Genomic DNA, 17683 nt, shown 5'->3' with positions numbered 1-17683 from the left:
CTTAAATACGTCATTATAAGACAAATCTCATTTTATTTTTTTTATTTTTTACTAAAAACATTTTGTTTTTGCTTTTTTCTAAAAATCTTTGACGAATTTTTTTGAAGCACCCTGTATCTGTGACATTCTGAGCTTTCACACAATAAAACTTCAAATAATTAGCTTTCATTTGCATTTTAAATTTTTAAAATATCTTCATTCGTTCAAATGATTTATGGTTATGATTTTTGCAAAGAAAAAACTCAAAAGGCGCCACTGTGCGACGGTTTGGTTAATGGTGCAACTGGCCAGCTTACAAGCCAACCTAATATAAACGCACGCAAGTCATTTTCTGTCAAAAATGTCTCATGCACATACAACTTGGAGAGCAACCCAAATTGAATTTGCTGCGTAAAAACCTAACTCGATTTCCAATTTTTGTCCTGCGTGACATTTAGATTTGACGTTTGCACACATGCTTTACATTGTCGCAACGCATGCTTATTTGGGTTAGGGCAAAAAACGCCAGTTGTTTGCGTGCGCCAAAAACACGCAGTGCGGTTTTATTAGGTTGGCTTGTTATAAAGATAATGTTTTGGAACCCTCTGTTGGTTTGATGGCTAGATCGAATAAGACCCATCCCAACGAACCTTCGTAGACACCCATTGAGAAGACTGTTAGAGCCCTTCAATATAAGAGAAATGAGCAGATAACAATTGAAAGAAACCAGTTTTCAATTGTTCCTGCTTAGGGAATAACCATTCACATTCTATAATACCTAGATCATCTTTATATATAGCCTCCAGTCGAGCTGTAGTGCTGAAAGCAATTTATATTGAGTTACGTCATTACACCTAATCCTTTTTGTGAATCTGATCCTGTTTTTAGGCAGTTGACTGATTTGACCACAACAAAAGCTTTGTTCGCAACATTTAACTTTTTGCTTTCTCGAACATCGAGCCCTCAAATTTATTTCATAATAGCCGAGCTTTTTTACACGTATATGGCTATGCGAGAAGCTATAAACTACAAATATATGTACATGTACATATATGGCTGGTAACCAGACATGAAGTTCGCGAAGTTACTAGACCTTAGGAGAAATGGGTGAAGAAGGCAACAGAGAGTATAAAAGCAACGAAAGCTGAGTAGTCAGTAAGCAGTTTGATTTAAACACCCAATTAGTTGTGAAGTAAGAGGTATTGTTAAGTACTCTCAAAGTAGTGTAATAAAGGCCATTTTGCATTATTGAATATTGGAGTTATTTATTCAACAGTTTATCGATTCGAACGTTAGCAGAAGGTGGAAAAAGCGGAATTTCCCTAAATTCGTTACAATATGTACAAAAAACCTTTCAAATAAATAAACGAGAGAAATTTAATGTTTTTTCTGTCGTCTGATTACTTTCTGAAATTTAACTTCTGAATTTTGACAACTGAAATTTGGCGTCTAGACTTCGCTTCTGTATTTTGACCTCTGAATTTTGTCTTTCTGAAAAAAGGATTCTGACTAATGTTTTCTGAAAAAATGTGTTTCTGAATTTTTGTTTTCTGAATTTATGGGAGGCACCATTTTCAAATATTCACACTGTCCATGTCAAGGCTACTACTAATGCGGCAGTTACCCACCGACGTGTGCCGTACGTAAGGACGTTTGTCGTACGAAGCACGTTTGACCGAACTCTCAAGCCCGTAGGAATCAATGTGTGCGTCTGTGTACATGTACATAAGATATTTGTGTGTGTATTGTTTACAGATAAGCACTGTTGCCATTGACCATTTTGCATGTATGCTTATGGAAACATCAACTTTTTCCAATTTAATTTTTGATATTGTAAAAGGCCGAAATACTATTAAATAAGTATAAATAGATTAAATATTTATAATCAGCACTTTTACATAATTATTTCGAATTATTTTCACAATTTTTCAAACTTTAATTAGGCGTTTTTGCATAAAATTGCAAACGGTCAAAAATTAGCGCACAAAAGTTTACTAGGCAACTCTGTCTAGTGAGAGAGCGATCAGCTGACACGTTCTTACGGAAAAAATCAAAATTGTTTTGATTTCTACGTTCCGGGCTACGTACGTACGGGCGTTGCACGTCGGTGATTTTTCGTTTACATTGCACACTCATAAGATAGGTCGTGTCAGCTGACACGTTTTTTCTACGTACGTTCGTGAGTAACCACGGCTTTATGAACCAGTATACAGTCACCGCGACACCATCTGCGCCTCTTTTCATGAAAATAGCGAAACTATCTAAGGTAGATTAATATATTTATATTCTATTTGACATTCTGTAGATAATTAGGTACATAGTTGTCTGATTCTTGAGATTTATTATATTATCAATATTATTAATTTATCAAATAAGAGAAGCCTTATTGTTAAGTAAATATAAAATTATTAATCGAAATTAAAGTTTAAATCGAAATATATTTGGAAAACACTGTGTACTACTGATTACAAAATATCAAAAGACTTTCATAATATTTTGTAATCGAAGGTACCTAAATTCATTTCAATATTTTCAATATCAATAAGTTTTCTGCTTTTTAAGTGATAACATTTTTTAAGCGACTAATTTTTAACTGTCAAACCTTCTTCATTCGGCAATGAAGTTTTTTTTTATGAACTTTTTTTATGTATAATAGGCTTTTATCTCTGTTGGGTCTGGAAATATCACGCTTATCAAATCACTACCAAAATCTTATATAGCTTTTTTCGTTAGCGAATTATAGCAGACACATTTTCAGAGCTATTATAAACAAGTAAGGAAGGCTAAGTTCGGGTGTAACCGAACATTACATACTCAGCTGAGAACTTTGGAGACAAAATTGTCTTTTTCATGGATACATACAAATGGTAATACTAAAAAGTGGAGCAACTTACCTTTGCTATCTTTCTTCAGCTATGTTTTTGTTGTTGTTGTAGCGATAAGGATACTCCCCGAAGGTCTTGGGGAGTGTAATGTTGTAATGTTGATGGTCCTTCGCCGGATGCAGATCCGGTACGTTCTGGTACCAAGCCCGACCATCTCGGGAACGATTTGTTATGACCACATGCGAAGTTCTAGGTCATACCGCCCTCCCACCCCCTAGATCCGTGAGGAGTTCGGGGTCGCCAGAGCCTCGGTTGTTAATGTAACAGGATTCGCCACGGATAGGTGAGGCTGACAGTTGGGTTTGGAGAAGCTATATATTGCGCTGGCAACCTCAAAAGGTAGCGCTACACAACCCCTTGAATCTATTTGGTACTTTAGTCGCCTCTTACGACAGGCATACCTACCTCGGATATATTCTAACCCCCTAACCCGCTGGGGGGTTTCTTCAGCTATCAATTCGTTTTATTTGAATATTTTTTTTAATATGAAAACTTGGTTAAATTTGAACGCATTTCTTTATCATTTTTTTTTTTTTAAATCACCCTTGATATATGTATATTCGAAGCGCTCTTAATTATAAGTCCGATAAGAGTCCGAAATTATAGACCAAGGGTGACGTTTTTTGGAACGATTTTCCTTCAACTTTGTCAAATAAGGGAAAATCACCATTTAGGGAAATAAACCTGGGGTAACCCTGGAAAGTGTTTGAATGACATGGGTATCAAATGAAAGGTGTTAATGAGTATTTTAAAAGGGAGTGGGCCTTAGTTCTATAGGTGAACGCCTTTTCGAGATACCGCCATAAAGGTGGACCAGGGGTGATTCTATAATGTGTTTGTACGATATGGGTATCAAATTAAAGGTATTAATGAGGGTTGGCCCTTATTTGCATATGTGAAGGCGTTTTCGAGATATCGACCAAAATGGGGACCAGGGTGACCCAGAACATCATTTGTCGGGTACCGCTGATTTATTTATATATGTAATACCACGAGCAATATTCCTGCTATGATTCCAAGGCTTTTGATTTCGCCCTGCAAAACTTTTTCATTTTCTTCTACTTAATATGGTAGGTGTTATATTTTGAGTCAAAAAACCAATCCATTCACCATGTTTCATCCCTTTGTTCGTATATGGTATAGAATTATGGCATTTTTTTTTTTCATTTTCGATATCGAAAAAGCTGGCGTGGTCATAGTCGGATTTCGCCAATTTTTAATACCAAGATAAAGTGAGTTCAGATAAGTACGTGAACTAAAGCGCCAAATACACGACATGAACATTTCCCCGAACATTCCCGTTATGTCATGTTTCTGCGACCTTTTCTGTCGTGTATGGTGGTGTTTTCCAGTTTGCGCAAATGTTCGGCAAAAATCGAAATATTTTAATTTTTGGCGAACATTTGTGCGAACTGTTTGTGCGTGTATGGCGAAATAGCTCATAATCGTAGTAATTTCTGAACGGAACAGACGTGCGCGGAAAAGTAAAATGGACAATAAAAAATTTCTGAGTGAATGTATTGAATCTTCTCTCTTTTTTTACGCTTAATTGCCACAGCGAGCAATATTGCTGCAGCACAATTGTTGTCCGTATTCATCGCTGTCTGAAAGAGAACTAATGTTCGGCCAAAAGTTCGTATGGTGTATGGCCAAAGCTGCGAACAAGATTGCGGAATGTTCGCGGAAATGTTCGTGTCGTGTATTTGGCGCTTAAGTTAAGTAAAGATATATCGATATTTGCTCAAGTTATCGTGTTAAAGGCCGAGCGAAAGGACAGACGGTCGACTGTGTATAAAAACTGGGCGTGGCTTCAGCCGATGTTCGACTTATATCATTGTAAGTATTCTAAACATATCATTACTGCAGTTGAATGTTGACATAGTTTACTTATATACTGTAAAGATATTAAATTTTTTGTTAAAAGTTTACTTTAAATTTTTTTTTTAAAGTGGGCGTGTTCATCATCCTATTTTGTTTTTTTTTTTTTGTTATTTAGAACACATATAGTAATAGGGTCAGCTTTCCTGCAAAATTGCATCATGCTATCTTCAACGACTGCCAAATTAGAGCTTGCAAAACTTTTAAATTACCTTATTTTAAAAGTGGGCGGTGCCAAGCCCATTGTCCAAAATTTTACTAATTTTATATTCTACATCATAAGGTCAACCCACCTACCAAGTTTCATCGCTTTATCCGTCTTTGGTAATGAATTTTCGTACTTTCTCGGTTTTTCGAAATTTTCGATATCGAAAAAGTGGGCGTGGTTATAGTCCGATTTCGTTCATTTTAAATAGCGATCTGGGATGAGTGCCCAGGAACTTACATACCAAATTGCATTAAGATACCTCAACATTTTACTCGTTATCCTAGTCTCGGACAGACGGACGGACGGACATGGCTGAATGACTTTCTTTTCGCCCAGATCATTTTCATATATACAAGTGTATATCTATCTCGATTAGTTTATGCCGTTACGGGGTACTAAGGCTGAGTAACACAGCACTGCGCTGTGTTATTGTGTTAACACTCAGTAATGTGCGGCACGCGCACGCACACTTATCGATTAATTTATAACACAGTGGCACACTAGATGGCAGAAAGCTAACTGTGCAATGCCGCTCAAACTGGTAAATGCTCATAACACAGTAACCCGCTATATAGCACAGAAAATGACACTCAGATCGTAAGTGCACATACATACATAGTCCATTGTGCTTGTGTGTTGATTGTATTGCTCATGATACAAATATTACAAGTTAAAACCGGTGAGAGGATAATGACATTTAAAAAGATTTTAAAATTCTCACTGCGCTCTCATAATTTTTATTTTATTTTGATTTTTTCATAAAAAAATGGTGTCCACAGGGCCACTTACTATCCTCTTGATCAGATGATATGACTTTGAAAACTTGGAGTATGAAAGAAGATAAATGTTGCCATGATTGACTCTTCTGAATGGCGTCAAACGTGGCGTTAGAGGTAAGTAACACAGTACTGTGCTCTGATATTGTGCCTACACTCATATCGACTTTCGATAATCAGTTATAACACAATGTGTTAACACTGCAAAGTGTGCCTGTGCTACTGTGTTAACACTCAAAAAATAGTGTCATTACCCACCACTACGGGCTACCGTTATGCGAAAAAATTAATATACTCTGTGTGTATAAAATTACTACGTTTATAGCTTCTCATATGCGCGTGTATGTGTGAACACAATTATAATTGCATACTTTTGGGAGCATCTCAGATAAGACATCTGCATGTGTTTGTATATGTGAGCGACACTTACACAACCATTGCATACTTTCGGGAGTATCTCAGATTTATGCATGTGGTTTGTGCGTTGCTTCTCCGCTGCGGGTACGTACATATGTGTAGACATAATGATTTAATTTTTGATGTGCATACAAATCACTGCTTAGCATCGGCTTAGACATGACAGTACCCCTTAGTGTTGCTAATATTCTAACATTATGTTTTGTGCCATAAAACCAGACCTGTTAAAAAATGATTACTAATGGTAGCGATTAACCCCTTCAATTGATTACTTTCCTTAAATGCCATTTAATGATTACTTGCCATTATATTCTATTTTTAATGATTACTTTCCAATTGATTAAAAAATAATCAAAAAACTATAATGATTATTTACGATTATTGAAAGAAATCCGAAAAAAATCAAAAGTAACCAAAAAAGGCTTTTTTGATTACTTTTGATTATTTTTAATTTTTCCACTTTGCTGAAAGAAAAATTCTCGTTTATTGCATGCACGGTATAATTTCAACATACAAGTACATTTTAGCATGCAAAAGTAAATCGTAAGCGCTTATCTAGGCGTACAGATTTGCAACATATGGGGCGAATAGTATATGAGCGTTGATTTAAACATATTCTCAGGTAAGTATATACATAATTTGCTACACTCATCATATAAAATTATAACGTTCCTCTACTTCTGCAATTTTTATGTTTACACAAACACATATAATATTACATAAAAATCAATAAAAAATAACATGAAAATAATAAAGCTTACATTTTCTAACTGTAATATTGAGCATGTACATTAGATTGGGGCGAAACCTCACTTTTCTATAATTTCCATTGTTAATACTAAAGGTGGCTCACTACGCGAAACATAAAATTTTATAGGAATTAACAAAGAAGTATCAACCTTCATGTTAATAAATTTATCAGGGATATAACAACCTTTGGTTAGATAACTGATCATGATGATGAATGACAACTTAGAGGATCGCTCCAGTTGGAAGTGAAGCCATCAACCTAACTAGTATTACTCATACATATGGTTTGAGGATATTGTTTTGTCGTAAAACAAGGTATTCGTCCGATACATTTATAGGCACGATAATTTGTGGGTGGGTATGTATGTACCTATATGCCTAAATAAGCGCTCACGATATACCGTTACATCCACCAATATACATAGGTACGTGTATGCACCAAACAATCAGTCACAACGTAATCGAAAATAGTGGATATACTAATTTTGGATTTAACAAAATATTAGTGAAGAAAAATAATGGTAAAACCCGTATGTGTGTGGACTAAACAAATTGACGGCTAGGGACAACTACCATCTTCCACTCATCAAAGTATTTACAGAATAAACGATACTCTATCTTGGACCTGAAGAGTGGATTTCACCAGGTTGATATGTCTCCTGAATCGACACCGATGACTGCTGTTGTAACCCCAAATGGACACTTTGAGTATGTGAAAATAATTTTGATGGAGAAAAAGCAACATATAAAAAAAGTAGTAAACGTTATGGAAGTGTTTTTTTTAAATTTTATTTTAACATATATAAATAAGATAAAATTCGTATTTATTACAAAAAGAAACGAAAAAGTAATTGAGTAATTTACAAGCAAAATTTTTAAGGACACAATTAACTATGAAACTTTGTTTACATTGTTCTAAAAAATTACTGTTATGAAGATAGTAGCAGCAATGGATTAGCGATGCCAATGATGTTTGTTGCTCCATTTAATGAATTTCACTGGGATTATGGGATTCAGTCATAATTCTAATCGATATTAAGTGATGACATCCGTTTTTCCACTCTAAAATTGAAAAAGAGGAAATCAAAAAAATTAAATGATGTAGAATAAATTCATATTCATATCAAAAGTATACCCATTGCCTTTTTAAAATTTGTAAACTACATAAAGCTGCATAAGAAATTTGCAACAGTTTATATGTAAGAGTTCTACATTGTGGCAGCCCAAGTACAACGATTTCCCTTCACTTTGAATTTATTATTTTAGTACCTATTACACTTGAACACTGCTGAAAGGCACTTATGGTACCTTTTTATTTTATTGTTTTATATGTTTAACTGAAAATCTATATAATTTGTATATATTCAATTATATATTCTTCGGAACCAAAAGAGGCATCAAAAACGACGACTTTTCAGTGGAAGTTCTACATTATTACATCTTGTCACAACGTTTGAAATTCGAAAATATGTAACATTGTACTTATATGGCAACAAAAGTGAAAACACCAATATAAGTATATATATATATAATATATATTCAAGTATGTATGCTTTTATGACTGCCGCTCATGGGAGACGTGTATCGGTTCCATTAATACATCATTTACTAGCGCAATTGATACACCATTTTAGTGCTTAATAAAACTGCATTCGCTTACGTTATTTCAATATCTTGAAAAAGTTCTCCTATCCAAGCTATTACAAGGCAATAATGTTGAAATAACTGTATAAGGAGTTCGGCTTCATCTAGCATTTCCAGCCTCTCGACACGCTGTCTCTCAGAAGGGGATATACTTTGATAGACCTGTACCATGTCCCAAGCCCGACTTCCAGTCCACCCACATTCTAGAAACCGCCCCATTTGGGTATCTAAAGAAATGCATGACTCGACGCCAGCCAAGCTACATCCACGGCACCGTAAATTGTTCAGCATCACTTCTCCAAACCTGTCTTTCATGTTAACCTTAGGAAGAAATAACAAAAAGTGTGAGTTTTAAAGTTTTTCCATCAAATATGAAAAGTCACCTGTTCGTAATTAACAAAAACAGCAGTGCTAAATTTACTTGATATCCATTTTAGTAAATTCTTACAATTTTGTGCCTCGATGTATACCAGTACACATTCGGCAAGAAATATTGTCGGAAGAGTGTAATCAACTTCAGCTTGCTGTAGCTTGTTGTCCAATTCATCTAAGTTTCGAAGATCAACACCCATCAAGTGGTAGTTTGGGCCATGCAAATCGGTTGTACTAAGACGGACTTCACCATCTTCATCATGAATTTTCGCAAGTAGAGCTTTATTACGTTTGATTGTGTAACATTTTCGCGCTGTGACTGTAGGAAAATCCAGTTCAATAAAATTTTTTAACTGATGTGATGTATCTCTCAACCGAAAGTAAAGAGTGTCGAATCCACAACCCAGATTTATGATTTGGCAATTTCCATCTGTTTTCTGATCAAAAGAATAGGAATAAAATAGCCCGTTAGGAAAAGTGGTGGTCAATATAATTAAATTATTATATTAAGACCTAGTAAGCTTGTTGTTTTAACCGCAAAAATACTCCTCGAAATATTAAGGAGAGCCCATTGCTATTACGCTTCGATCTGGAAACTCACACCTAAAGACAGGATGGTACATGGTTTTATAATTGTGGCGAATATTGGTTGTTTCCATGAGCCCATTTAATTTGTTGCGTCCCTCCCACAAATTGTCATCCTCGGAGCAGCTTCTTGCCGCTGGACGGCTCCATATCCTCCTACCCCGGAAAAAAAATAAATAAATGTAAGGCGCGATAAACTCCGAAGAGATCTAAGGCCGAGCTTCTCTTCCAATTTGCGTCGTGCTACTCTTGATGTTTCCCTACAAATTGGCCGGACGGGACATACATGTTTTATGCCGACTCCGAACGGCATCTGCAAGGCAGATGAGTTTTCACTGAGAGCTTTTCATGGCAGAAATACAATCTGAGCGCTTGCCAGACACTGCAGAGGGGCGACTCCGCATAGAAAAATTTTCTTCTAATTGAAAAATCTTATTTCTAAAATTTTGATGTTGCTTTGCCCGGGAGTTGAACCCAGGGCATACGGTGTGATAGGCGGAGCACGCTACCATCACACCACGGTGGCCCGGAAAGGTATTGAAAATAACCCCGGCCGCAGGCTGTGGTTCTGATGCATATGTTGGAAAAGGATCTACTTCAGACGGCCATACTCTTGCCAGTGTGTCATGTGTAAAAGATGTTTACACCGTTCGGGTTGTTCTGGGTTAGAACCCAACGTTCGCCGGCCCCCAAATGTTTAGCAAAACCTTTGTGGCTCTCTGTAGTTTGCATCCAAGAAAGTCCCGCGGCTCATTCTCAAGCGTACCTCCGCCACCTACTAGCAACAACGCTGCCAAGCAGGGCACATCAACTGTCCGCTGTTGCTCGCACCTCCAGCTAACGTGGCCGCTCCAACCCAACACTACAATCTACCTAGCATGGACAGTAGAAATGCCGAGTACCAGCTTTTACCCCCGTCCCACCCCTCCTTTTCCGACACACGCACTCGCGTAAGAAGGAGTCATCAACTCCTCGCCCCCAACACCATGTGCTCCGTATGCCAGCAAAGAATATTTATGATCGCGACATCGGTCCAATGCAGTTAAGGCCTTGGCCGATGCCACCTTCATAAATGCGCCAGGCTTAGAAATGGCAGCCGACCGACCGACGGATTCGTTGCATCGTGCTGCTAAAACACAAGTACCAACCCATCGACACCAGGTACTCCAGCAGCAGTCGGACAGCACACTCGACAAAGCCTACATCCTTCAAGATGTATCCACCCATCTCTAACTCCCAGAATGAGGACTGCCCCCGTTGCACTTCAGAGTTATGCAACTTAATTGTAAGACCGGAAAGATCGCGGAGATAGTTGACTACCTCCGAACTTGCGATGGGTACAACATCCATAAGAAAGATCGCACAAGGGGCAATGGTAGTGGCCTTGCCTTTATCACCCACCACACCGTGCAATAAAGTCTACTTTAACCCAATATCAGCCGCAGGGACAAAACCTAAGAAAGTCAACAAACTTTAGAAGGTACAGCCAGGTGATGTTGACCTAGAAATAATTAACACCTATATTCCTCCTCCCACCTGCTGGCGAAGTGGCTGTAGGGTCTATATTTAGCTTTTAACTCTATTTTATTTATGTTAATACTTTAACTTGTTTTTCTACTTGTAATATTTCAATATTTAAAAATTTCAATATTTATAATAAAAGGTTTTGTAAAATAAATATTCAAAGGAATAAAATAGAAATATTTTTAAAATAAATAGTTTTATTCTAACAATAATTGGCGATTCTACCAACGGACCTAAAATTATCTGAACGTTGACTTAAATGAACGTTTTTAAATGCAGAACTAGTGAATTATAAATATATATATAAATGTTAATGTGACTATAATTATCACATACATGTGCCTACACAATGATACAGAAATGTGATTAAACAAAAGCCACATCATTAAGGCAGTGATTAGTTAAAACCAGGCATGCTTAACCAACGAAACGATATCATTTCGTTACGATAATCAACGTTAATAAACGAAACGAAGTCATTTCGTTTCGTTTATTAACGTTAAGATCGTCAAATTAACGAAATGATTTCGTTTCGTTTTCTGCCATATCAAAACGAAATCAAATCGTTTATGTTGATTATTAATTTCAAACTATGCTGGCAAAGCTGATTGATGGCGGAGTCATTAAAGGTGAAAGCATTAGCCAAGCTGATTGCAACTTTTCTCATGAATTTTGACAGTACAAACATTTCTCAGAGTATTTTTGACATTACCACCAACGAATTACAGAAACAAATTACATAGAGTTTGTGTGTGTATGTGCGCTCGTTGTTGCCACCTTACGGCTTCACCATGGCTATAGCATTGCCAGCACAATTCAAACATAAAGTATCACGTTTTTGTTAACGTTTTTAACGTTAACGAAAGCTTTTCGTTTCGGTTAAAAACGAGATACAATTTATCTTGATAATTTCTTTATCGATAATATTTCGAAGTGTTTCAACGGAAACGGTGGAAATTTTTTGATAAACGATTAGCTTAACGTTAAGGTGCATCCCTGGTTAAAACTCAAAGACTTTTTTATTTAAAAATTTAGATAACAGAAACATATTCCAAAAATAACTTATTTTTGTAGTGTAAAAACATTTAAAGAGAATTTTGATTAAAAACAAAGACTATTATTTAGAAAATAGTTTATTTGCAAAATTTTCGCTTCAACATCAGTAAATTAGTTGAACAAAAAATTTAAATTTTTAATACAATATTGAACAAAAATAAAACAATTAAAATCTCTACTATTACCATATATGTAATACTCCTATATTGCTAATATAAAATGGTCGCAATATGTTTTGAATTCGAAATCAAAACAAGACAGCCTATAAAATTTTTGTGATTGTAGCAGCATAAGTGTGACAAGAAAAAATTCAAATTTAGGTACATTCGATTATTGAATACAAAAACAAAACAGTTTTAAAAGCAATATATCGGCACTCTGATATTTGCGAATGTACCTAGCCTTTTGTAGCAATGATACAAATGAGTACCATGATACAAAAAAGTTCCATTTAGTGTGACATTAGCCACTTGACTTTTGCGGGGACAATGACAATTCCACCAAAAGCGAGCTACCAGATTGAAAAATGTTGCGAATTTTTCTAATTTTGATGGATTCATATTAACGAATACGACTAAATTACTTTCATAGTTATTTTAATTAAAAAAGAAAAAAAGGGAGCGCCTTGCCTTGGAAATATTTTATAATACGAAATATCAGCCTAAAAAAGATTTTTAATAAGTTTTCGAGCTCCCGAAAATTGTTTGGGTGGAAGAAACATGGAGCGAAGTATGCAAAGCAAGGCCAATAGCCTTCTTAAGTGTCCGTATGTTTGCTCAGAACATTTTGACAAAACATACACGTTTGTTAATTGCTTGCTAAAAGGAGGTCTTTATAAACCGACACCGCAATTTCTTGATAAATTGGCTACAAGTCCACATTTTTAAACGGTTTTATTTAGCTTGACTTGACAGGCACAACGGCCCCACGGCCGTTGTGAACGAATTTTGTAAATGAAATTTCAGTAACTTCCCGATGGGCTACAAGCTTGAAATTTGGAATATAGTTCAGAACCCGATGACAATGCAATAATAAGAAAAAACTCTGATAGGTGGCGCATGGATCTTGTATATATTTCAAAAAATTGTATTTGTGCTCGGATTTGGTTCATATTTGGAACACATAATACATACATGAACAGAAAGCGACCTATGAAAAAAATCGCCGCTAGTTGGCGCAAGGATCGAGATATTCCAAAAACCGTATTTGTGGTCCGCTTTGGCTCATATTTGGAGCACATAATACACACATGAATAGAAAACGGCTTGTAAACATCTCCGCTAGGTGGCGCAAGGATCGATATATTAAAAAAAAAATCGTATTTGTGGTCCGATTTAGTCCATATGATGTCCGATTTGGTTCATATTTGGAACAAATATTACATACAGTCCGGTAGAAATGACGTCAAAATATTTTACAGTTCGAGGAGGGACAAGCATACGTGGCGCCAAGTCGAGTAAAGTCTTTGGAAGGATTATGTGTTGAGGCCTTAGATTGTAACAAATTGTCAGGAAAGAGTCCTTGTAGTAATGAGTCACTAAATGAACTAAATAGAATGAGAAATAATAGGCAATTACTAAAAACTTGAAAATAAAATAATTAAAAAAAAAAATTTTAAGTTGAACGGTTTTATTGAAAACACTACTTACATGAAGTAATAATAATACTAAAAGCTAGAAAATATACATACCTACCCCAGGTACTAGTCATCATACTCCTCATCAGTCTAGGGCGTTGATCAGACAATTAAGTAAAAGCGTCGGACGCGTCAAATTTCTATTGATAGTCATATATAAGACCAACTGAACCTTAATCATGTTATGCTACGCCTCATATTTTTAGAAATTTCACGCGGCCAACGCTTTTATTTAATTGTCTGATCAACGCCCTAGATTGATGAGGAGTGTGATGACGAGTACCTAGGGCATACCTAATTATTTTCTAGCTTTTAGTATTATTATTACTTGATGTAAGTATTGTATTGTTTTCAATAAACCGTTTAACTTAAAATTTTTTTAAAATTATTTTATTTATTTCTTCATTTATTGTATAATTCAAGCGTAGCGCTTTACGAGGGCATTGTTAAACCATTTCTTAGGGAGAACATTACCCTGTAGCTCTGCAGGTTAGCCACTAGTTATGAAAGTGTTTTTACCCGTTGTACCAGGGGTCACCTTGGGGCAGACCCGCCTATAAACATTCTGTGCCCTTTAAGCATTGACATAGTTGTGCAGACTTTGGAGGTACAATTTTTTTCAACATGCCTTGAGAACTGTCCACTGCAGCGGCATGATAATAGGGCCATGCTAGAACAACAGGATTTTTCTGTCATAAAGATATGAGTCATTAAGCAATGTAGGAGTCATTATACACTATTTTTCAATAAAATCGCATATTTTACTGTATTCTCAATCGATATGTATGCACATAAATCGTTATTATTGTCTCAGATGACCATTACGTTTTCATCCTAAAGGAAATTTCCATCCCGAAAAACCACAATTTCGCCTTAAACTATAACGGTATGGCAACGCTACTGGCAAAACAACAAGCATTATGAAACTTCAAAAATCCCCAAATACGTCAAAAAATTTTGAGTGGAACTACCTTCTTTCTTGTATCATGAGGAGTACTACATATATGACTATTACAAACATCTATCAACAATCCTCAACATTTTTCAATACAAATTTTTCTTCTATCAAATTTCAATATGTTCTACCAATATCAACAATCAATAATTTTACATGAAACTACTCTTCAATCAATTTAAAATTAACTACGATAACAACAATCAATAATCAAAATTTCAAACTAAATTTATTTGGAAATTCGCATGGTATAAATATTACCAGGTAAAACCATTTACTCTTCTTGGCGGCCATAATGGTTTTTTGATTTTAAAAAAATTTTAAAATCTCTTAATTAACTTGTTTATTGGCCGTTAATGTATTTAAAACAGGCCTAGAGTTCATAAAACAGAATAATATATATATTTTAAAATCTCTCTTAAACTTTGTGGAAATGCCAAGAAAACACAAACAAAATTGTTGGTATGACATTTTTCACTTTTTTAATGCCAAAAAAAAAAAAAAAAAATGCTTATGAAATAAGTGAAAAAATATTTCGAAAAGTTTTGTTATGCACATATATGGCAAAAAAAGAGTTACCAATATAATGGATGCCTCAACACGTCCCATTTTTGCAAAGGGACAAAAGAAAAGGCCTTACTTCTTAACCTCTTCTAATTAAGAAACGAATGTTGGAGACCACCCTTATTTATTTTTCATTCATCCTTCTTCACTTGGTTGATACGTCTTTAACCCTTAAATATGCTGAAACTTCACTTTATAAGAGATCAGCAGTCTCAAGTGTCCTCGTTACTGCGGAAAAAAATGATCTTGGAGGTATTCTTTGGTTTGTTTTAGTCCTTTTCCTCGCGGTCGGAAGATACATTTTTTAATTGGCGCTTAACCATTTAGGAGATGCTGGTCGTTGCGTAACAATACACTCCAGCTAACCCTGTTCCGCGATAACTGACGCCAACATGGGGCACCAAGAGAGATCAAAGTCTTCCCCCACCTGCTTCTTCCAACCCAGTGGAGATCTTCCCATAACTTGCCCACGCCAGCAAAAATGCTGTAGCTCTTCGCAGCTTAGCTAAACATCATCGTCCAGTTATAGTATGATAGTTCGTGGAGGCTGAATTGACCGGCTGAAAGGTAAAAGTCTGCCGCCGTGGTGTAGAGCTAGTGTGTTGGCCTATCCATCAAAAATATTTAAGAAAATGTTTATAAATGGTATTGATTGTCGCTCGGCATTACCCTGGCACCAAAAGTTCGCCCGCCTTAGAAGATACATTTTTGGGTCGGCACAAAACATGTATTTAGGTGAGCCAGTTCGTAGAAAAACGAATACACGATACGTAGCCTTCGAATTGGATGGAAAGCTAGACCTTAATCTCCTCAGATATATATCACACCAAATTGTTGTTATTATTAGATATCTGTGGCAATTTGCCAAAAAAAAACCTATTTCGAGTTAGGTAACGGCGACAAATTGAACTATAACTCAAAGACTCTCCGCAACTCATCACTGTGACTTTCTATATTTTGTAGCAGCCATTTGGCGCTAGGGTTATGAATAAACAATATTGGGAGATCTGTTACGGATTTCTGTTAAAGGCCAAAATTTAACTTAAATCCTAACTCGAAATAGGTTGTTTTGTCAAATTGCCACAGATATGTATCTCTTCCGTACACCTTGGAGGTAAGTCGAGTTTTTCTTCTCGTCGCGCAGACGTAAATAAATTTCTAAACAATTTGTTGAGGAAAATTCCTCAGAAGAGGATCGTGGCCTGATGCTTCTTTTTGCGGGAAACCACAATACAATTCTTGAACTGAAAATTCTGGAATGCGGTTGACCGTTGAGATTTCTTTATCACCAACAAAACGTTATTTCCACCAATAAAAAATTCGGTTTTGGATAAAATATCGTAATATTAATGTTAGAACGCAAAAATATATGGTAAATATACGAATGCATGCCACTGGTAATACGCGTCCAAAAATACCGAGAGAGGTGTCAAAGGACTCGTATTGACCTCGACAACAATAATCCGAAGGCGGAAAATAACAATTTTAGATCGTTCAAAAGATATTAACGAAAAACGGAAAAATTAACCCGGAGTGCTCCGAAACCGAGAGTGGGATCCACAGTATTTTTGCCCAGAACACCTTTCGGCATTGGCGGCCTTTGAGCGCGCTTATAAAAAATTACCTTGGGTGAGTCCAACACCAGTTTGGAGACCAAAACTATATCCGCGCAAAACACTTTTGTTCACAATTTTTTTTGTGGGTACCACAAAATCATCAAAAGTACAACAACCACATGAAAATTTTCAAAATTTCTTGACAGACCCAAAATTGTTTAACTCCGCTTTCAGATTCGCGATCCTGGATCCAAAACGCGCCTTTTGATACCCCTCTTGATATTTTTGGACGAGTATTAAGAGTGTCATGCTGTCGTATAGAATAACCAAATATATTAAACTTTGTTATATTTTTTTTTTGAACACAAAACCAAAATAAAAAAATAAAAATGTGAGAGCAGAGAGAATTTAAAAATTTTTTAAACGTCATTTCGGCTCTCACCGGTTTTACTTTGTAATATTTATACCATGGAAATTCGCAGCAAGTTATTTATCATATTTTTTACTTATTTTAATATTTTATCAATATTTAACTCTTTAATTATATGTTGATAAATTAAAAAAAAAACGAATTTTTCTTGATTACCTTATTATTAAATAAATTTTTTCTTTATTCACCTACAATATTCTCAAATTTATTTTTACTTTTGTACAATCCTTCTCCTATAAATTTTAAAATGTATGGATCACCCATACGTACACGAATTTACAACAACAGAAAATCAAAACGAAGATATCCCACAACAAAACACAAATTTAAGCATAACACCAAATACTTTAACACAAGATGGAAACAATTTTAGATCAACTTTAATTAAATCCATTATTTTACCTGAATTTTGGACAGAATGCCCTGAGGCATGGTTTTTATTAGTTGAAGGACAATTTGAAATAAACG

At 35.6% G+C, this 17683-nt stretch overlaps 1 protein-coding gene across 3 annotated transcripts in view; it reads right to left on the bottom strand.

The window, feature by feature from the left end:
- Window positions 1-7666: 7666 nt before the first annotated feature.
- The window catches only part of LOC137240019 (leucine carboxyl methyltransferase 1), a 160996-nt gene continuing 150979 nt past the window's right edge, over window positions 7667-17683 (bottom strand). For all 3 annotated transcript variants that reach the window (XM_067765889.1, XM_067765891.1, XM_067765890.1), the window contains 3 exons: window positions 8921-9346; window positions 8554-8858; window positions 7667-7955 (listed from right to left, as the gene is read on the bottom strand). In XM_067765889.1, coding sequence (XP_067621990.1) covers window positions 7919-7955; window positions 8554-8858; window positions 8921-9346 — 768 coding nt within the window. In that variant the 3' untranslated portion in view covers window positions 7667-7918. The remainder of the gene's footprint in view (window positions 7956-8553; window positions 8859-8920; window positions 9347-17683) is intronic.

The sequence above is a fragment of the Eurosta solidaginis genome, chromosome 2 (assembly GCF_040869045.1).
Source record: "Eurosta solidaginis isolate ZX-2024a chromosome 2, ASM4086904v1, whole genome shotgun sequence".
Taxonomy (NCBI): Eukaryota; Metazoa; Arthropoda; class Insecta; order Diptera; family Tephritidae; genus Eurosta; species Eurosta solidaginis.
This window is presented reverse-complemented; position numbering and strand designations above follow the sequence as displayed.